The 22,590-nt window shown below is 40.2% G+C and overlaps 2 protein-coding genes across 22 annotated transcripts in view; both read left to right on the forward strand.

Moving 5' to 3' along the window:
* The window catches only part of lrrc7 (leucine rich repeat containing 7), a 148,860-nt gene extending 144,950 nt beyond the window's left edge, over window positions 1–3,910 (forward strand). For 12 of the 17 annotated variants that reach the window (XM_085253105.1, XM_085253106.1, XM_085253100.1 and 9 more), the window contains one exon: window positions 262–3,910. In XM_085253105.1, coding sequence (XP_085109231.1) covers window positions 262–372 — 111 coding nt within the window. In that variant the 3' untranslated portion in view covers window positions 373–3,910. Of the gene's footprint in view, window positions 1–52 lie in introns of all 17 variants that reach the window. The other 5 variants (XM_085253108.1, XM_085253115.1, XM_085253111.1 and 2 more) reach the window with 3 other exon arrangements.
* A 5,157-nt stretch (window positions 3,911–9,067) lies between these two features.
* The window catches only part of LOC146555046 (discs large homolog 1-like protein), a 114,747-nt gene continuing 101,224 nt past the window's right edge, over window positions 9,068–22,590 (forward strand). For 2 of the 5 annotated variants that reach the window (XM_085252522.1, XM_085252523.1), the window contains exons 1-4: window positions 9,071–9,384; window positions 10,451–10,612; window positions 13,305–14,100; window positions 14,268–14,364. In XM_085252522.1, the coding sequence (XP_085108648.1) occupies window positions 9,366–9,384; window positions 10,451–10,612; window positions 13,305–14,100; window positions 14,268–14,364 (1,074 nt within the window). In that variant the 5' untranslated portion in view covers window positions 9,071–9,365. Of the gene's footprint in view, window positions 9,385–10,450; window positions 10,613–13,304; window positions 14,101–14,267; window positions 14,365–22,203; window positions 22,477–22,590 lie in introns of those variants that run through there. The other 3 variants (XM_085252529.1, XM_085252525.1, XM_085252528.1) reach the window with 3 other exon arrangements.

The raw sequence follows: 22,590 nt of genomic DNA on the forward strand, positions 1-22,590 counted from the left end.
CCCTTTTTTGTCTTTACCCCTTCTCTCTCTCTCTCTCTCTCTCTCTCTACAGCATGACTGTGTAGCTCCTCCTCTTCTCTCTCTTTTTCCCAACAGTGATGTGTTACTGAGATAATGATGGCAGTGACCCTCCATCCTTCCACAAAACACTCACACATAGACATGTGTATGGGAAACTTAAACGAGCCGCAGCACATATACCTCTATACACACGTGCACCCACACACATGCTGTTGACTGTGCTGCGTGTTTGCCTTGCAGGCTAATGGACATAGTTTTTTACACATGGAGCACGAGACAGCCGTCTCTCTGCTGAAGAGTTTCCCGCGGACGGTGGACTTGATGGTTCTGAGAGACAGCAGCACGCGCTAAAATAGTTTTTAAAAACAAACAAAACAAATACAGCAACGCTTCTCTACTCTGCTCATCGCCATCCCACGCCATCCCACCTGCCCTCCTCTGGAGGTTTATGGAACTGAAAATTGAGCCACATTTTCCCCCCTTTTTTTGTTGTTTTTTTAAAACATTTTTAAGGGAACAGTCAGACATTTATTTGCCTATTGCTGGACCAAAGGCAAATACCAGTGCCAAATGTACCATAGGAAACATATCGGCTCTTCTGTCTACCGGCGGTCAGCGATCTGATCTGATCGACGGCTGGACGGACCGCAAGAGGACTATACACTTTAAAGTTCCTACAGGGCTGCTGCAGTTTGGATTTTGTGGTTGGTTTGTGATTTAAGCTGCCATCTGAGCGGTCAGTCTGAGTAGTTTTTGTCGGTTAGTTAGATTTTGGGATATTTTTCTTTCTTTTCTCCACTGCCGTCCATTGTGAATTTAAAGTATTTTGTTTGGTGTAGCACATGGTTCGCTTTCCTTGTTCTTCACAGCTTTATTGTTTCTTTCGCATCTTCCGTCTTTTTCCCCACTTTTCAGTCCTTTTTCTATCACCGTCTTTGATTTTCATACTCCTCCGATATATTTTTTGTTCTGTTCTGCAGGTTATTGCCTCCACTGTACAGAAATTGAAACTTAAGACTCTGCCTTGTGTACATACATAGAGATTCAGCTTGTTAGAACTCTCCTTGGGGCCTGAGCAGACAGCTCTTAAAAGTTTATGATTCTTATGATTATTGTTGATAAACTATATTCTCAATTCCCTCCTGTGGAAATACAGGGGTCGTTTCTTCAAATGGTTTTCTAAAGAGTATATCACCGTTTTATCTGTATAGAAAACACTTTTCATAGTTCATCACTGCTACTTGTTTTTTTTTTCTTTTCTCTTAAAAAAAGCTGTTGCTTGCACAGCTGTGCTGAAAGGAGCTAAAGCAATATTTCTGAGGCTCGGCCCATTGAGCTTTTCAGCAGAGCCTTACTTGTCCTGCAGTGCCATCTATTGAGCAAGTCATGCTAATGTTTACACACACTGCCATGCACATAAACTAACAGGCAAATACACACATAAAATTACACATATCTATTCTCTGCAATGTTGCATAATGCATCCCTCATTTTAGAATATCATTTCCATTATAAAACTGGTCCATTAATATTAACGGTGCCATCTTTTTAAAGTCCTGTCTTATGTTGTGCAGTGATGTCACATCCCTTTTGATGTGTTTATAAAGTCACAGCATGCTTTTACATCACTGGACACTGACAGATGTCCAGAAGCCAACAGAAAATGGCTGTCTCTACTCTCTAGAAGACTCTAGACGTATTAAAGCACTAAGTGCTGCTTGTTGATCTGTGCCATATGCAGCCTCCTCGGCTGTATTTACAACAATATCAGAGCTTTACCTCTTTGTGGCCCAGCACACACTAAAATCAAAAACGTGGCTTCAATGAGCCGGTAAGCTGTTCTATAGTCGTTGACCCGGCTTCAGCATCTCCTCTGCTGAAGTCTCCTGACCTTCGGCCTTCCTGTGGAAAGCAGTGTGAGACACTAATGCCCCTACAAGCATCTGCAAGGTTTCATTTTAGGAGGATAAATCAGATATCGTCTCTTTTTTTGACAATCGGGGAAACATCTGATTTGTGTCACATGTGCTTTCGGTTACACTTGAATTGTAAAAGGTGGTGCTGATTGATACTCGGCATACACGGAAGGCTTGCTGAATTTGCTGGTAAATGCTCAAACTATTTAAAAGAGCAGGGAAAATGAAAGTTACGGTGGACCTGATGGGTCAACAGTACTGCAATTTAAGAAAACATCTGCAAACAGAAAAATTCTACAAAAGGTCACGAAAGAAAAAATCTTGGAAGAACACAATGGAAGTGTATTAGGGGAGATAATAATGTGACAGAACCAAAACATGCGAAGGGTTGCACTGACACACGCTTAAACGAAGTGGAGGATTCTTGTGAGGGGAAAACAAATGCAAGGTACTGTGTGTTTAAATCGCATAATAACATAAATATATGTTTGCTATTAGCCGATCACTGTTAGCTTCTCACGTCGGCAGCTGTTCCGTCATGCTATTGTGTCCCCAAAACACTTCCGTTGTGTTTTGTGAGGGTTTTTTTGTTTTTTTGTTTGATTTTTAGCTTTTGCAGCCTTATTCCATTTGCCAAAGTTTCCTAAAATTGCAGTGCATTTGACCTCTCAGGGCCACCGTAGCAATAGACTCTATGTAAAAAAGCAAAAAGAGGGAAAAAAACAAAACACCAAAACAGAGATTGAAAGCCTTTGCTCTGTAGTCTGACTTTTATAGTCACGCTTGAGAAGATATACTGACTAAAATACAGAGTCTCTTTTTGTCTTTATGTAAATGCACCATGGGTCTTGAAGGCATTTCATGGCAGTGAGTTTTGTTCTGTTCTGCATAACATCTGATGTTTCATCCGGAGCGAACCATCCTTCACTGTCCTTTTGATTTCACTTGACAGGTACCCTTTTTGTGCCAACTCTCCAAATACGATTTCCATCACTTTGTCAATAGGAGACACAACACGGCACAGTTTAATCATGTGGTTAGGAGATTTAACCACAGGTACCTACCCCGACCCTATTCAGAGTTTGAAATATCAAAGATATTGTGATGAGAACAGAGTAAAAGGTTTGATAATATAATTATTTTTTACTACATGTTTCAGGTAATTCTTTCTAAATATATTGATATACCTTAGCTTTGCTCAAAAATTGTGATATTTTATAATGACACTTATAACAAAGTTATGGATGGAAGTACGCACAGTATGACTTGGAGACCTACACATGTACTATCCAAAACTGTATAAAATGTATTTCTACTGTAATTGTGAATTTGTGTTATACAAATATATATTATATATATGTATATGACTATTTAAAAAAAATTCAGTCATTTTCTATGTGTTTAAACTGCTAAAAGAGCTGAACAAATGAGGGCGGTGTCACTGTACATAGCTGTGAATGAAATCCAATTTAAAAATGACTCATATTGATTGTGAATGTACTCATGCTTTCTGCAGTACCTACACCTACCCAACTTGAATGCTGCTTCTTCTGTTGTGTGACAAAAAGTACTTTGACCTCCGAAGAGAGAAACGCTGTCGAGTTTATAAGTTGGACAAATTTTAGTGACGATTTAACAGAAACTATTTATTTCTTTATTTATTTGCACATGCAAGTTGAAATCCTTCCAGTTTTAAGTTTGAGTATTAATGCGGAGAAATGTAATTGCCGAAGTATATATAATATATATCATGTGTTTAGAATGCATTTTGCAGACGCTATCTGTACATACTATTTAAGATACAGTTTTTACAAAAAATAATATATGTATAAAATTGAAAAAATGCTGTGCAGCGATTATACTGGAGCCATTTTGGGCTTTGGGACGTACCATTTTTTCAGTATATAAGAAGTGTTTTGAATAATGTACTAAAGTCTCTATTGTACAAATAATAAAAATGTCACTATTGGTAATATGGGCTTCTCCTGGTGCACTGAGCTGTTTTTAGGAGGGTGGAGGAATAAAACAACACTTTTCTTTCCATATTTATGCGTAAGGAAAAGGGGAGGCAGGAGAAAGGAGTGAGGAAAAAAATGAGTTCAAATGCAGATGCGGGAAATGCAGGGGCCAGAATAAGGAATGAAAGTAATGCTGCAGTGAAAGAAGCTGAACAGAACAGAGAAGATGGTGAAAGGTGAATATGGGAAAAAGTGAAATGGGAAAAGAAAAGGAACCGATGGATAAATTATGTGAAGGAAAAGACAGTGATGAGGATCGCCTCAGCAGGTCTGTGGGAGATTACAGTTACCTCTGTGGATTAAACTCAGCAGGGCCTCTCATCATCTCTGCAGATGCTCCTTTGTCTCTCTGTCCATTAGGCTAACAGCCTGACTCCTCTTCATCCCTCTTGATCCATCCATCTCATCTATTCTTGACACTTATCTGAGCTGTAGATCGCAGAGGGTCAGCCGAGTTCTGACAGGTGCCTCACAGTGTGTCTCTTCTGGGGCTCAAAACCCACGTTGAAGAAAAAGCTTGGCGCATCGCGGTAAGTATGAAAATCTTACTAGTTCATGCACACAGGTTACTCTGCAATTAAGGCAAACGATTTAACATGATAATTCAAATCCAGAAAGTAGTAATTGGTTCTTGTTGGGTCTGTGCTTCCACAAGCCCCGCTAGTTTAGAGACTTATTCCTCATGAAGAACACAAGACATAACAGAACATCTTCAACCGGTTTTTCACTCTCTAACGAGGGAAGTTTTGGTCAAGAACCAGCTCTTGGAGCTCACGCTCCTTACCTGTCTCATGCCCAAAATCCTTCAAAGAGCAGCTTCCCTCGCAGCTATTTATTGACAAACTGTTACAATACACAGCACAGCACAAGCAGATCCCTCAGTAAACTCCCCAATGGTTCTAAGACAAGGCACTATGTGTGTGTATGTGTAAGCACCTGTATGCATGTGCAAGAACGTGTGTGTGTGTGCATGACTTCCTGCTCACCAAAAGGATCATAAAAGCAGGAAGCAACATCACAAGAAACAGATCTTTCAGATAGGATGTATCTGCAATAAAACCTCCCCCTGCACAGAGTGGCTGGAGAGGTGGTCAGAGACAAAGGGATGTCTTGATCCTATAGATTGAACTCAGACTTACAAATTTAAGAAACCCAATGACAACATTCAACAATTAGACTTAACAGTTCTATATGGAAATCTTAGTTGAAACCAAAACGTTTTATGAACTTAACCAGAAGCCTTCAATGTATGTAGTGGGAATTAGTGAAAAGGAAATTTAATGAGAATGAATCAATGAGTTCATTTGTAGGCCAACGAAAATCCCAGCTTTGAGGAGTTTGCATGTTCTCCTTGTACTCTGGGGTGACTGACAGACTGATAAGACTGTCCAGGATGCACCTCGCCTCTTGCCCTATGGCTGTTGGGATATGATCCAGCCCTCACAGTGATCCTGAAATGGATGGATGGAGTCCATTGCCCTGTGTGTTCAGTTACTCAGCAGTCATTTTGTCTACATTACACAGTATGGTGAAGTACGTGGGTTGTTTTGTAATTTGCCATTTAAAATAAGGCAAATGGGTTTTTTTCTATATATTTTCAAATTTTTTTAATATAATAAAAATTTATCCAAAAAGGTAATAAAGAAAATATGTAATTTCCTCAATGACGTCCAGTATTTTTGAATGCATCACAGATACATTAGTAGTTAGTTTTCAGTTTAACACATTGCACTCTAAACATGTGAGCAGCTCATAAAATATTTTGACTTACCTGCATAAAGTCAGCTGCATTGCTCAATCAGCTATGTGCATCATTAACATTCAATACAAATAAATGCACATGTAACTGTAAACAAACAACACTAACAGATATTTGTCAAGAGGAATTTAAGTACCTGTTGATGATGTGTGTGATGTGTATTTTTAACACATCTGAGTTTTTGTCTCTGCAACCAAACTGAAAGTTAGATGCCTTTTTTCTAAACTCTCTATCCGGTGGCAGGTTTGTACCATTCCCGACTGTTCTCTTGGCATCAGAGCCCACTGTAGAACAAGTCTGCTTACTGTGGTATCAGCCGACAATAAACAATAGAGAGTAACACCGCACACACACACACAGGCGCCCACACACTAACGTACATTCTGGCAAAAAGCAGAATGACGCCCTTTTGTTCCCTTCCCTCTTTACTCTGTCTTTTACACACTGCATTGGACAAAAAGATACTTCTGTTTGCCACATGACCAACCCACTTACACAATCATGCATGCATTTACTCCCCACTCTGACTCATATATTATACTGGAATCAGAGTGACTGCTGGCGAGAATTTGTAAGAGATACAGAGCGAGAGTTTATGTGCACCCACCAAAATGGTCAATAAGCTCTTCTGACCTAATCAATAACAATACCAGAGCCTGGGTCCATGACCTGCATTCAGCTGCTGCATGCTTATGCTGATGGAAGTGTCCCTACCACTGCTCTACTGTCCACATGAAGACACAGGCGCAGTGTGTCTCCAGCATGCATGAACTCTGCTTTTCTAATGTCACTCTCTGAATGATTTCATCTTTTTAGTCTTACGGTTGTCTCTAAAGGTGATTTATGCTCACCCATTAAACACACCACGTCACAGTAAAACAAAGATAAACAAGGCAGTGGAACAAAAGGACACCATATCATTTAGGAAAAGCTACTCTTTGGCTAGTTGGATGAAATGATCAATAACAGTTTCCTGTCTATTAAACCAAGCATAGATTGCTTTTCATAGTTTAACATATCCTGGAAGTAGAGCTCTTCATCTTATATATCTATATGTAACTTTTAAAAAATATAGGTTAGCTAAATTTAGCAAACAGGAAATAATTTGAAAATGACTCTGAAAGAAATACTAAAATTAGGTGATGAAACCATACCATACGTGTCCATCTACTATGTTGATGACCTATATAAGAGATTAAATGCTTCCAGTCGCATAAGTGTGCTGCTTAAGGTAAAAGTGGACAGTTTATTGCCACTTCCTCTTAATAACTGACACAGTGACAGAGATACAAATGTCAGCTACATTCTTTAAAACAGAAAGCTTGCAAGAACCACTTAAATAACCACATTTATTAGTTTATTTATTTATATCCTTGCTATAATGATAAGTGCATGTGCATGTTTGTATTTACACTATGTGTTTCTTAATGGGTGTGCCAATGTCAATAAAACTTTGCACAAATATCATTGCACATACAGCAATTATACTTCACAGTGACCAAAATGTATATCTGCAACAGAATTTTGTTCAAGTCACAACTAAATACAAAATGAAGAATGTGAAAAGTGCAGCAGACCTGGCAAAAATTGCCCTTGGTGTAGGTTTTTGCTAGTTATGACTAATGAGTTGGCAAAATCTCTTCAGCTTTAAGTAACGACTGAAGCATTATGGATTCATATTTATTATTACGCTTACTTATTACTTCAGTGTTTCCCAGTACAGCTTGCTTAGCTTGCTGTTAGCTCTTGTGCTAGGCACAGCTTTTTGTGATGTCCTAACAGATGTGTCAGTGGTACAGATCAGGAGTTTGGGCTTCAGGTTTTCCTGAGCAATATTAATTGTACTTAGTTAGTCTGTTGCTTAGCAAAAATTAGCCAACAGGTGTATCTATTTTTTACCATCTCATAGTTTATGATTGGACATTGTCAACTGAGCTAATTGGTGTAGCAGGCAATAAATTAGCAATCCACCCATTGATCCATATAAAGTATATTCTGGGTCCAAAAAGCCAACATGGAAGCAGGAAATGAAATACAGACCCCAAAACTAGTGGGTGATATTGTGGTGGCATACTGTCTATGTGTAAAACATCTTGAGTGTTATGTTTTTTAAAAGGAAATGTTTCACAGTCCCACTAACCTGTCAGGAGACGTTTTAATTAATTATGAAAATTTACAGTTACATTCAAAAACACTACTCTATATAAATTTCCTCTCAAGGGTGGCGGTTAGTAAGTGTCAATATATGGCAATATATTCATTATTCGCCATGACAATGATCCCAAACACAATGCTGAAGCAGTAAATGCATGGGTAGAAAAACAGCATTTTTCTGGCTTGTGTAGCTTTAGGATCCCCACTTGATCACTGATAGCAAAACACCTCGCTTTTAAGAAACTTAATTCATGCAAAGGGCAAAGACAATAGGTCAAAAATACTGATAAATTTTGATTTCTATCACACAGAGTTTTATTTTTTTCACTGAATGGAGCAGCAGATGCTGATACTGATTGAGCATCCCCTGTGTCGCTCTGACTGGAATAGCAAAACTTTTTGCAACTCTTGCTCAGAGACAACCAGGAAACCAGGCTATGGCTCGCATAAAGGTAGAAAAGGAGGGACAACAGACTGCATGCTAAAGCTGAATGGGCATTATGGCTCTCTATATATACTCATATAGAGTCATTAGATTCTAAAGAAAGGCTTTATTTCTTTCCACTACTAAAGAGGACTTGCCTGGTAGGGATGTGGATCACTACAGTTTAGTGAGACAGGTCTGGTACAGGGGATGGTTTTCATCTACTCAGCACACTCAGTTTACCATGACAATATGGCTAAAACCACACAGGGATGAAGTGCCTGGACTTTTGCTGGGATTGCACCAGTGACATTTCAATTGGACCCCCTTGTATTTTTCTTTGTATGCACCCATGTAAGCTCCATAAACAGACATAACTGAGTGACAAGAGCCAAAGACTAAGCTGGGAACAGGAGAGGAAAGCTTTCATAGATTTAATGTAGTTAGATCAGTATCTGTAAACCCAAGTCTGTCCTCGGCATTGAGTGGATTAGATGTGGATAGGCAACCCAGAATAGACCGGGCTTTTATCCACTCCATACAATATGGCTGTTTAACATGACAATACCTGCAAGACACAAGCTCCTTATGAAGAGCCCCTCCAACCTGCTTCATCTGTGGTTTTGAGTGTGTGTGTGTGCGTGCGTGTGTGTGCGTGCGTGTGTTCGTCTCGCAGGACCGTTCAACCGGTCGGACGGCGTTTTGAGTCAAGTCATCTGGGTGAAGAAATCGGTATTAGTTTAACCAAATGGTGACACAGGGAGCCTTGAAGTGAAAGAGGAACAGAGGGAGGGGAAAAACAATCACGCTATCATTATTACTCCGGGTTCTAAGTCCACGCGGTGATTGTCAGCGTTTGTTGACAGTGTCTGTGTCAGTTTTCTGACACTTTTTTCAACACTTCATTGAATTATATTTTCTCTTAACTACCGGACAGGTCGGTGGTGCCTGTTGTGGTGACAGTTTGGTGTCCAGTTGGGTGAGCAGGCTGTCGCGGGACAGACGCTCACATCTGTGATAACAGAGTCGGATCGGTGTGAGCCAGGGGAGGAGGACTCGGCGTGCGTGCCACCATGCCTGTGCGACAGAAAGGTAAAGAATATACTTGTTAGGAAAATGGACTTTCGGTCTGTAGTTACACGTCTATCTTATAATACTTCTGTGTTAATATTCTTATCGTATAACGCATTTTGTGACACCGAACGTATCACTTTTAATCACTCAAAAAGGTCGCGTTGATGTTGCGCTAGCTCCGCGAGGCGCTCTTATGCGTTAGCGCACGAAACTTGTGTGAAACACCTGCACTTTTAAACGAGGAACTATTCAGTGTACGTGTACACGACTTTTAGAAAATAGCTCCAGGGCTCTTACTGCATACTCGGACGCTGTTGTAAATTCGGCATACATAATATTTAGACAACAACACGTTTGCTGTTTTTTGCAGTGAAATGCAAAAAACAGCAAAGCTGCCCACAAATAGAGCTCTTCAATATAAAAGTGCTTGCAGATAGATGCATAGAAATTGAATTGCCACCCTTTTAATTCATTTTGGCTTTACGTATTGTCATGCAAGTGTAAAGTTAATGTACGCACTGACACATTTAGTCGAAGTTTGACGTTGATCGTCACTGCTTCCGGTTTAATCAGCTGTTCAGAGACTGGAATTTGCAGCCTGCACCTTCCCTTACACCATAAACTCTACTACCCTTCTGCATGAGGACATCGGGGCGATATAAAGGATGGTAGTAAAATGTTATAGTTTATCTTTAATCCATAAAATGTGCAAATACACGGGTTATGAAGTCTTAATTACCATTTTAATTAAGAAGGCTTTCACTGATCATTACAAACCCTAATAGAAGTTGTGATCTAGTAGCCTGGAAGGAAAACACAGAGTCATCTACTTTTTTTCTTTTCTTTTTTCCCCAAACCACCCTTTTTTCCCCAAAGTGTCTTCATTCATGAAAAAAATGAATGAAGACACTTTATTTTTCAGACAGACATGCAGAAATTCTCGATTTTAACCGTAGTTATCTGCAATTAAAAGCTTTTAACATCGAGCGTCTCCTTGCTCTGCTTAAGAGCAGCTGGATATTGTGTTTTCCAGAAGAGATAAAAACCATGTTTTTTTCTATTTATTTATTTATGTTTTCTTTAGACGCCCAGCGTGCCCTGGAGCTGCTCCAGCAGTATCGAGCCAAGCTAGACCAGAGACAGCAAAAGGCCAAACAGGGACCTGTGGAGGAAGACCACCAGCTGCAGCAGTCTTTGGACAAAGTCATCAACGTCTTTCAAAGTCAGCTCTTCAGTGCACTTCTTGGTAAGAAAATTTGCTTTGGTCAGCTTTGATCAGATTTCCTGGATTTTGACAATTTAGGCAAACTTCTTTTATATTGACTTTTTTGGAAATTAAGCTGTGCTTGAAGTGCTTTCTGTCAGGCATTACGTGTATTTTATGTTTAATTTGCTATCAGTTTAACGCATACATCTGCATAACTTCTTGCACTTTATCTTAACACATCACAACATTTTTGCACTTCTGGTGTCTAACCATTCATCTTACGTGCAGATTAGTCCACATGCAATTATTTTATAACATTTTACATCATTTTTACAAAAGTAGAGACAGTGGTTTTGCCATTTGTGAATTACATTATGTTAGTTCATTGACTAATAAAACAGAAAGTTTCAGCAAAGGTAAATATCAGTTTTATCGATCTTAAAGATTTGAGCCTTTCGTTGGATTCTTCACTTCCTCTTCGCAATAATGCAATAATCTCAATGTTGTGCATGGATTTTGTTCATTTATCAAGATTCGTGTCTTACAGATACCAGATACCACACTACAAGCATCGTCATGCTGTGTTTGGGATTGACAGGGACTGACTAGATTTCCAACATTAGGTTTGCAGAAAATAGGCTGAATTCATGAACTGTTTCATTTCTGTGGGGCTGATATAGTTTTTACAAGATGTTTGAGCTGTGCTGTCACTGGATCCCTAACCAGAAAATGTAGAGCAGAACGTAGGGTGTCACAGAAAGCAAGCACCCACCTTTAAAATCTAAATCTATGTACAAATTCCTCTAACAAAGTGACAGTCTAACCAGCAAAGTTTCCTTTGATTAACTGTTGCTTAATCACACGAGAATCCTCATGGTAATGTTAATGGTGACAAACTGGTTTTCACTCCCAGGCCCCACCTGCTTTCTACCCCGCCCACACTTGTAGCTATTACAGCAGCGCACCTTCTCACGTTTATTGTGCCAGCGTTTGTGTGCTTGTTTATGCTGTTCACTCAGTTCCTCTTTTGAAGCTTGACTTTTTACTTTAACCAAATTGGATCTGATGGGTTGCGAAATAATGCTTCCCCTGTTTTGTTGCTTGATATTCTTATTGATCCTTCTTTCTGGTAAAGATTAGAGAAGACTTTGTGTATGGGTTTGCGTTCCTGCTGCTTGCACTGGATTATTCCACTATTTACATTTCACTGTCCTTTTTTATTCCCCCTTATCATCTGTGTTATAGCCACCAAACTCATTTGAGATGTGCTTACAGGATGATATATGATTTAGTGCAGAACTATTTGTCAACTGTACTGTGGATTAGGGGAAGCGAACCATTGCTAGTAATATTATGTCGCCACTAGAGGTCCTCAGAGTATTAGCTATGTTTCATTAGGTAACGCATTCTCTACTGGTGTACTCTGAGATATGGAGCCTCTTTGTGACCATCTCGGTTTTGCTTGCATCTGAATAATTTAGCATATACTATAAAGTAATAGTTAAGCTCTGCTGGAGCAGCTTTTTTTTAACATCTCAGCCTCTGTCCAGCTCACGGTGGGGACTCCCTTAACAAATTTAACCAATCCTGGGACAGTTGCAGATAGTTGTTTTCAGAACATAGGGGCTACATTTAAATAGGGCATTCATTTGTTAGCTGCCAACCTGCAGTTGACTTAACAGTCACGGCAACATGACTTTTAAGGGAACAACTGACTGTAAATAAGAGGCAAGCATTTCCCCATATCTGCACCTTTATCTACGGCCACTCAGTAACTAAACCTGTCGTACTGTATAACAGGCTCTCTTACACCCACCGGTACCAAATCCCGACACACTGGAATACAAAGCAGGCAAATCAGGTCATTCTACGGGTGGAGTAAACTTATCAAATCTCATCTGATAAAATTCACTGCAAACAAGTTAGAGAGCCACACACAGAAAACAAAAAAAGCTGGACTGTATACCCGTCAAGATTGCCAGGTTCTTAACAAATAAGTATTTATTGGCCTTTTTGGTTAAAACTGGTTAATTAGTGGTGATGCTTCGACACTTAGTGATGTCTGTTCTCCCCAAGCACATCTAGCTGTCTTGGTGGCCTTTCCACCATATTCAGTAGTTACTTTAAATGCAGACATATACCTAATAAATACTTAGGTAGATGTCTAATTACACTACCTTTGAGGTGCAAGTCCTGAAGATCATTCATATTTTATGCTTTTTTGGTGTGTTTTTCTATCCATCTATGTTTTTCCGGCATTGGCATTGTGCTTGGTATTAGCTGGTGGATCAAAATCTGACAGTACTTTTCTGTGTTCATAATTTCATCGGTTTTTGACAAGATCCCCAACGCCACCGCCTTCACCCCGTCCAGCCTACAGATGGCTGTAGGCTCTTACTATTGCACCTCTCTCCTGAGAGAATGGCTGGATTCTTCATTCTTCAGTGAACAGTTGATGGATCAACTGAGGGAAACTCTGGCTCTTATGAAGCAAAATATAATGAAATGTGGGGTGGCCCCAGACTTTTGCACAATATGATTTTTAAAGGTTAACTGATTATAAATTACACCATGGATTTATTTTTATTAATGATCAACTAATCTGTCTTTTGGTGAATAAATTAATGTATCAATTAAACACTCACTGTTTGCACTCAGTGATTTGCCCACTTCTGTAGGGTTTAGTTAATCACTACACCCGTTCACATTGTTACTTTCCTCCTTTTTCCAGATATCCAGGAGTACTATGAGTTTACCGTCCTTGCAGACAGTAAGTGCTCTGCGGACAGTCCCAAGAACCTTGCTGCCTCCTGCTGGCTGCCAGCAGAACCCTCAGCCCAGCCACTGTCCTCCACAGGTCCCTTGACCTCCAGCATTTCTGATGGACAATCCCAACCCAAACCACTCGTCTCCAAACCCAGGTCATTCAAGTATCCTGCGCCTCCAGTACCATCAGCAACACCAGCAACAAAGCCATCTTCGCCTACAACACAGTCCAGCACACCTGAGTTGCAGCTGGCCAAAGTGAAGTACCGTGCTCCTCTTCCTCCTGCTCAACCGGGGGGCTCCAAATCATTTGAAGCGGAGACTTCTAAACCCAGTGTCACAGTTAGTAATGCAGAAACCTCGACCGGCTCCACAAATACATCTCCTGGAGTGTCGCTAAATGGAACAAAGCTCACTGCCACCAGCTCTGGCGTTTCTTCAGAAAGCTCCACCAGCCCACAAAGCATTCCTGCTTCTTCTGACCTGGTGACAGTCTCAGCCCTCGTCTCGAGCACCATTCAAGGCCTTGTGTCTCCAACTGCTCCGGTCAAACCTGCCCGCACCAGGATCCCTTCCAGCACAAGCCCAGGTCCCAACAAAGTCACAGATTCTGTCCCTACTGCTCCTCTGACCAGCAAGGACTCAGGATTCAGCAAAGTCACTCCCATTCCAAGTCCGACTAGTCCAAGCCAGGGAAAATTCACCTTCAGCGGACGCAGGTCCACAAGTCCTCCTGGACAGCTGAACAAAGGACCTTATGCGTGAGTGCAGTCTCTGGTAATATGAATGTGCATTGATTGCTAGTGTAATATCTTTATATAGTACTTCAACATGCTATTAGGAATTTAGATATAGAACAGAACACTAATGGACACATATTTGGAGTTCACCTATTTGCACCCTCCCTTGATCTCTTTTCTCCAACCAGCCCAACCAGTCCTGGACCAGGACAGGGCCCTTCCACTAGCCCAACCCATGGTCCAGCCCTCTCCAGGCCACCCACGAGCCCAGTGACCCACAACAAGGTAAGACATCTCTTTATGTTTTGTTGTAAGGACCACAGGAAAGCTGCAGCAAATCTGTCTGTAGCTGACAGAAAATGAGATAGAGGTTGTGTCACGAGTCTGTAGCTGCAGACTCTTGGAATTTGCAGTGTGAACCCAGATGCAGATAAACAGAAGCAAGAAAACGAAATCTTAACAAAAAAGCGAGCCGGCAAAAGGAGACCATAAACGCTAACAAAACTGTGAGGAAACTAAACTAAGAATACTTATTACGAGACTAGCAAAACTGAACACAGGATGTGAGACTATCAAAATAAAACAGGAAACACGTTTTAATTCATTATATTGTGATTGTTAAACTATTGACTTTGAAAATGACATTTTCAGAAGCTGTTAGAAAGGTTCCTGAGAAGTGTTTATGAGAGACACCACGTCTGCTCTTGAATCAGTGCATCGAAAGGCTTGTGGTGGCTGCAGCAGGCAGAATAAGATAGACAGGTTGTTTATACAGATTCATGCATTGCATAATATGACAAAGGGAAACAGGTTAAGTAATGTTTTAATAATCTGGACAGTCAGCAGAATGAGGTCAGAGGGTTAACCCTAACCCTTGGGTAAACAGGGATTGATGGTTTCCTTTAGTTTGAGCTTTTTGACCGCAGGCTTGTTGCTGATGACTGAACATAGAGCATCATTAGAGTAATGTCATTGTGCTTTTTTCAGTGTGTCTGTTTACTAAAGTTCTGCTCTTTACATGATGATTGAATTTGTGGAGTTGGAAGCATCAAGTTTTCATTTTTGATCACAAAAATGGGTCAATTTTCAAAATGTTAAGTAAAGCCCAGCCAATATGGTAACTGAGCAATTATTTTTTTGTTCAGAGCGTACCGAGCCTCATCTATCACGCAGTATCTTGCCCAAGCACACTTCATGGATTGGAGAAGAATTAAAACTTTTTGATTAGTGGATTATTCAATATGGAGCACACTTTTGTTTCCTTTTGTTTATTTTTCTGTGTTTTTTAAAAATTATTTTGTGGGCCATTTTTCATTTGTTCTAACGGGAACGAAAAAGTGAAAATGACACAGAAAATAGTTCAGGATTGACTCAAACCCGGGTCACCTGTTCAACCACGTTAGCTGTACCTGTGCCCTCATCTCCTCTGATTATTCTATAGCACATGCAGAAGTTTGTGCAGCTCAGGTTGATGGAAATAATGATATGTTGCTATGCTCATATATACTTTTCCTGTAATGTCACACCCACCTGGGACAAAACACAGACTTTTTTCTAGTCAAAATGCTGCATAGCTAACATGTACCACTACAAGCCACTCGCTTTGTTTAGAACTGCTATACAGCTGAAAGTGTAGCAATGCATGTAAACACTCTTCATCTAATTCTTGTTGTAGTGGCCAAAATTGCACCATCCTTTTCCACAGCAGCCCACATTACACTTGGTAGGTCCTTTAAACTATTCAAAATGTTACTGCCTTGCCATCATGACCTTGTCTAACTTTAGCCAGCTAATAAGAACTCACTTTTGTTTGGATAGTGAAGAATGTTTAGTTTTTTTTTTTTCACCCCAAAGCTATTAATAATGATTCTGGTTATCACAGCCCAGTGCAGACAGACTGACCACTTTCTGTTGGCAACGGAGAGCATCAGGAAAAAACAACAATGAGTGCAAGCACAGGAATAGGACAAAAAAGTAGAGCAGATACAAATGCACATGTGAACTCGAAGACATGTTGCACATGTTCATGCTCTGCTGCAGATGTGAGTGTTAGACATGGATTTGCTTACTCCAACTTTCCCTTCTCTCTCAGCGCCACAGGTAGTGTATAGTATTTGCTCTATATTACAGCATTTACTGTATATTGTACACATACAGTATATTACAGTGCCAGCTGTAGTAATGTTGTGTATCAAGGAAAAGCAAAAGAGTCAAATCGCAGCTCTGCGTGTAGCTTTGGGCTACATATGGAGCTTTAACTTCACCCACAGTCAAAAAGTTGAAAGTAGAGCATCCATTGCTATACCGCTGTTACTGTTCACTCAAGCCCCCCCACTTCTGCCAAACAGAGACCTGACCTGATAAAAAAAAGCAGAGAGTGGTGTGAGTGTGTGTGAATCTGTTTGTGTATGCGCTTATGTCTGTGCATACACGTCTGTCAGTGTGAGTGTTTGCCTGTGCATCCATGTGTGTGCGCTTCTGCGGCTGTCTCCAGACGTTTGCCGCTTTTTTTTGTGTGTGTTTGCGTGTGTATGTGTGCTGAGTGTTCTGCATGCGTGCCGATATATATTCTGAGCCATGCACTCTTCGAGTTCAAAATGTGGCTACCAGCTGCCATAAAACGAAGAAAGCAGCTGGAAACCAAGAGGGCGGGTCGAGGTGCATCGGGACAGACTCGCCATGTTTCTGATTCGGCCTCTGTTTTAGGAGAGAAGTCCTATCTGGCTGCTCTGATGAAAGGACAGGTGGAGAGGACACAAGAAAGGGAGGAGAGAGAAACTGAACGATGAAAGGAAAGGAGGAGACAGAGACAGACAGACGGGAAAAACATGCCACCAAAAGCAGCAAACATCTGATTGGTGGAACAGGAAAGTTGGAGCCACGAGATGTTTTGGTGAAAGTTTGCCAGTCGAACTGGTGAGGATGGATTGCATCTGTATCCTCACTACCAAGGTGAGACACGGGAACAGAGCAGGCTACTGTAGAAAGTGGCGGAGAAGACAAATCAGGGCACAGGAGTACAGGGTGTGTCAGTGTGGTCATTAAGACAGTGAAAAAAATTTAAATAGCTAAAGTTTTATAATTTTGTGATCGGTGTATTTATTCAGTCATTACAGCAATGCCTTAATTTTTAATGTCAAACTCATTCTGAATGAATCATTGATGGGAAACTTAGCCATATCAAATTGGGGACACGGTTGCTTCATGTACAGTTGACTTGCTTTAGTTTGTGAATAAACAGGTTATAAGAGTAGTAGGCTGTGCTTTTGTGAAGCGATTCTAATGGGAATGCTGATCTGATGTACAGTTATTGGTCTGACATCATGTGACACCCAGAGAGACAGCAAACTAGGTTGATAGGACAGACACTTCAAAAGAGTGACTGCCTGGCTGTGAAGGTATGCGACTGGTGCAGTGGTTGACTGAATGACTGACTGCTCTTGAGGCAGAAGAGAGAACTTGGCTAAAAAAAAACTAGGCTGGCAAAATTAAACACATGCATTATGCACATATGTTCATGCTCAGAAATGCATGACCCATTTATAAGGAGTTGAATCAGTGTGAGCTGGGACAGATTTAAAGCCTGCATGTTGCAGCAGGCAAAAAGGTGACAAAGATATTTGTGTGTGGACTTGAGAAAAAAAGTTCAAGTTTTGTATACTGCAAAAAAATCGACAATCTTAAAATTTTTGCATTTCTCAAATAAGTACTAAAAGTACCCTATCATGGAGCACTAGGGCTGCTCGATTATGGCAAAAATGATAATCACGATTATTTTCACTGAAATTGAGATCACGATTATTTGACGATATTTATTTAACCCTTTAAGACCTACTATAGAACCAAGTCCACCAGAGCTTATATTATTTTTATTTATTTTTTTTTACATGCTGTAGTGCCATTTGTGGGAGCATTTCAAGTTGCTATACATCAATACAACTGTTATAGCCCATATTTTAATAATATGTATGCATTAAGTGCATAGTAATTACATAAAATTCAAAAAAGTGCAATAAACTACAAAAAAATTTGAAAATCGCTTTTGTTTTGTTTACATATATTTCTACTTGGAGAAGTTTAAGAGGTTTATCCCTCAAAACTTTAAATACAATAAAGTTGCAAAAAATAGTTTCCCACCACAGGAAATTTATTTTGAGTGTCTTCATAGTTTTATTTTGGAGATACAGCAATTTTTATATACTGCAGGAAAAACAAAAAACAATCCTATGATGCAAATTTGCAAAGAAAACAGCATGTGCATCATTTCACTGTGGGAAGTGTTACGAACAGCTGATAGGAACGGCGAAGCGTGTTTCTGGAATATTATGTTTTTGTTCATGCAAGCGCTTTTTATGCAATTTTTGCAAAGCTATATGTGGAACGAAACCGTGACCGAGGACAAGCTGATGGCATCAGATGTAAGTACAACTCCTCCGGTTTCATGTGCAAAACAAATTATTGCGCTAGCTTACACGGTTCAGGTTCTACAGGGATTTAAAAATAGTTACGCAAAACGGAGCGTGCTGCTCTGACCGGCTTTAAAGGGTTAACAATGACTTTAAAAAAATAATATAAAATAGTGTGCAACACCACTGAAGTTTTTTTTTTTTTTTAACTCTTTTCAACCAACGGCAGTCACTCTCCAAATAACTTCTGCTTAGCTTTCCGAGCTTCCCTCGGGTCCTCTTAATCAGCGGTCTCCACCCTTTTTTGCGCCACGGACTGGTTTATGCCCGACAATATTTTCACAGACGGCCTTTAAGGTGTCGCGGATAAATGAGGGAGGGGCTAATAATCGGCTCGGTCATTTTTAATGATCGTTGAAAGCCCAGATCGTAATCGTGATTAAAATTCGATTAATTGAGCAGCCCTATGGAGCACACTACCTACTGTCATGGTTTGTTGTGTGGCAGGCAGGATGTAGGACCCAAACACAGGGCTCATACATGGAGAGGAAACTCAAAATGGCAGTTTTATTGCAGGAACAACTCTTACACTAATACAGAAAACAAAAACAAAAATAAGAAACTAGAAACATGAAACTCAAACCAAAAACACTAAGAAACTAGGGAACTAAACTGGGAACAGAGAACTGGCAAATACCAGTAGCATGGAGAGAACAAACACAGCACATGGGGGTGGTGATGGAAGGAAAACATAGGGCTTAAATACACAAGGGAGTAATGAGAGAATGGGAAACGGGAGGGAAACACAGCTGTGAGGAATAAGGCATAATGAGGCAAGGGGAAGCAAAACCAGGTACTCTGACATAGGACATGGGACTGTCAAGTTAAAACAGGACACATGAGACAATCCAGCCCGTTCTCACTCCTGAGGCGTAATATACGGACGATTTGTCACGTCCCAAGGTGTTCCTGAGGAACACGAAAGGTGACATTCCACGCTCCTATGCTACGCGCCGGGTTATGGATGAAATCCAGTAGAATGACGCTCTCGTGGTAATACATGTTCCAGCCATGTATTCCAGCCCTAACCCTACCCTTATCCCTAACCTTAACCAGCACTTTAATGACATTAGATATTGTTTTCCAAAGCGATTTAAGTAAAACAAATGCACATGTCTAGATTCATTCCAAATAGTTCTCATGTTTCCTCATTTTTCTGATCTGTGCATGTGCATGCACCCGGAAGTTTAATATATCGACGATTTGTCACCTAGTGTAAAATGTTATGCTTTGGGAGTGAGAACGTGTTGGAGAATCAGAAGGAAGCAGACTAGACACTGAGACATAGAGACACGACTGGATGCCATCCAGTCATCCACCCATTCACACACACATTCACACACTGGTGATGGCAAGCTACATTGTAGCCACAGCTGCCCTGGGGCGCACTGACAGAGGCGATATTAACATGTATTTTGTAGGATTTTGACAGAGCACTGTCTGAAATCCAACACTATGAGTTGTACATTTTCCTGAAATGATGCAGGGTTTGACTGCAGTTATTGTGCTACCTGCTGTTTTTTGGGGACATTTGATTCTTGAACCTCTGTATATAATACCAAATTCTTATACATAACACATACATTTGAAAAAAGATATAAAAACTAAGCCATATCAGAACACATATAACTTGCCTAAAATAGATATGCTTCTTCCAGCTAGCAACTAGCGTCTTCTTTTGCCACTATGTAGCTAAGATTGTAACAACTGAGCTATTAAAACTCAGTCTTTGACTTTTATGAATACACCATAGGGGTACTGTGGTACTTGCCTTTATGCACCCAAAGTCACGAGTGAAGGTGCACAATTTGAGACACAGAGAAGGAGCTAATGTAAATATATAAAACATTAACTCTCTGTTTGTTTATTTCTTTAGTTTAGTGACCAAACTGGGACATCTTAGACCCTTGAAGGGTCTTATCTGTATCTGATATTATAACGTTATCATGTTCCATGGCAATTACCTAACAAATGGCTAATTTTTTTTTAGCATTTTTACACATATAACATGTTATACAAGTATTATATTGTTTTTAATTACTCACCTAAAGTGTTTCATTTATATCCATGGATGCCTAGCAACTTCAGAGCAGTGGGATAAAAATGACCAATTTTAGACCTTCCACCCATATTTTTTTATTTTCTCAGACAGTTTAAGTATATCAGTCTGCCAATAGTACGGACAGGCGAAACACTACTGTAGCATGGAAATGTACCAGTAGAATTAATTAGTAATGAATGCGTGAGAGAGATCCTGTCAGTACAGTGTAATTATGTCCTCAACTTTCTCCTGATTTTGCTCACTTTTTTTAGACTCCAAACATTACTCCAACTACTTAGCTGTCTCTCCTGTGTCTTATTTTCAGCACAAAAACTGGGCATACATGTAGCTGAAGATGAACTGTATTAATTACAGAAGATGTTCTTTCCCCTCAGTAATTTCAAAGTAATAGACACCCCACAAAAAAGTAAAAACCATCATAAAACCTACAATAAAGTTTCAAATCAATGTCTCCCTGCCAGTCTCACAGCTTGTCCTAGAGCTTCTTAAACTAAAAACAACATCTTGAACAGAGTGAAAATAATTTTGATCATAAGTTTGGAAGATGGCTTCTGGCTTATGAAAATAGTCTTCATTATGGGCGTGTAGAGGGATTTGGCCTTGACAGTTACACCTAATATATTGTGGTCTGGGCGTTTGGTGGTTTGAACCTTACTGTCTATGTAAAAGGTAAACATGCTGACTACTCTGTCGTCCTGCCACCTTAGCTAGAAATACTATGTGTCTGCCAGATCCTGAGCTTATTTATATGAAATTAACTCTTAGGAGCGTGATCTTCTGTCTGTATGCACAGAATCAAATCCAAGGGTTTATGATTAACTTTAGCAGAACTGTCAGTTCTACCAAAAACTTCCAAATACAGCCTGATTCCAAGATCATTCATCACAAAGGAATCTGGAGAATAATAGGAAGTAGCAGTGAAAAGCTCACTGGCAGTCATCGCGAAAGCTTGATTGCAATTCTTGCTGCCAAGTGTGACAAAACCACTTCTTAGGTTTAGGGTATAATTACTTTTGCATATTGGGCCAGATACATTTTTTCTCTTTATAAATTAAATGAAAAACTGCATTTTATATTATTTGGGTTATCTTTGCCTAGTCTTCAGAGTCACGCAGTCTGGGTATTTAACTGTGTATGAATACTCTCCTCTCTAGCTTGCCCAATCCTCTTTTGCTCTCTGATATATCCAGTCTTAAATCCCACTCTGGTTTTATTAGTGACTGATTATTGTTTGGTCTGACTGAGTGCCTTCTGTGCACCAAGAGAGCAAGAGTCTCTCCTAAGAGGCTTACCTTAGGCTGCTAATAGACTTTAAAGAGGTGGAACTATTTTAGGATGGACAAAGAGGAGGATAGAGAGAAAAAAATGATGAGATACACAAAGACCTTGGAAAGAAAGCCAGAAAAGACCATGGCTGCATGAACACTTCATGCAGTCATTGCATGCCTAGTTTTTCAGGGGTACTTTACTTGCAATTGCCAGGAAAAGGCCATGATAAATCCTTTCTGTAGTCCTACCATCTGAACAGCTGTCCAGCTGGCATCGTGATGTAACTGTGAGGAGGGCTCAAACATCAGACGGAGTAATCAGCAGAGAAGCCATGTGAGGAGAGACGAGCAAGAGAGAACTTTGTAAGCAGCTGTAGGACAGTTGAGTCCAGTGACATGCATCTGCAGTAGAACGAATATAGCGACTCAGGACCGCTGTTACAGTTTGGTGAAACGTCATCTTGGCTCTGTATGGCCCACACCTGTAGAGAATTGGACTATGTCTCTGGACTGGCCTGCCTGTAGGACAGCCGATACTACTGGGCCACCACGTGGGCTAATTGTGAAAATGGAGCACTGCCACTCTGCGGTTTCAATCAATGTAATGTATATTATATTATTTCAATTACACTTTATGACTTTGCAGTTCACATAGAAGAAACAGATTTGTACTGTAGTTGAGTAGCAGAGGCAAATAAGGTGTAACTTACTTTAG

The sequence above is a fragment of the Mchenga conophoros genome, linkage group LG17, assembly GCF_057382185.1.
Source record: "Mchenga conophoros isolate Kocher_MC1m ecotype Shallow Benthic linkage group LG17, M_conophoros_male_GT1.1, whole genome shotgun sequence".
Classification (NCBI taxonomy): domain Eukaryota; kingdom Metazoa; phylum Chordata; class Actinopteri; order Cichliformes; family Cichlidae; genus Mchenga; species Mchenga conophoros.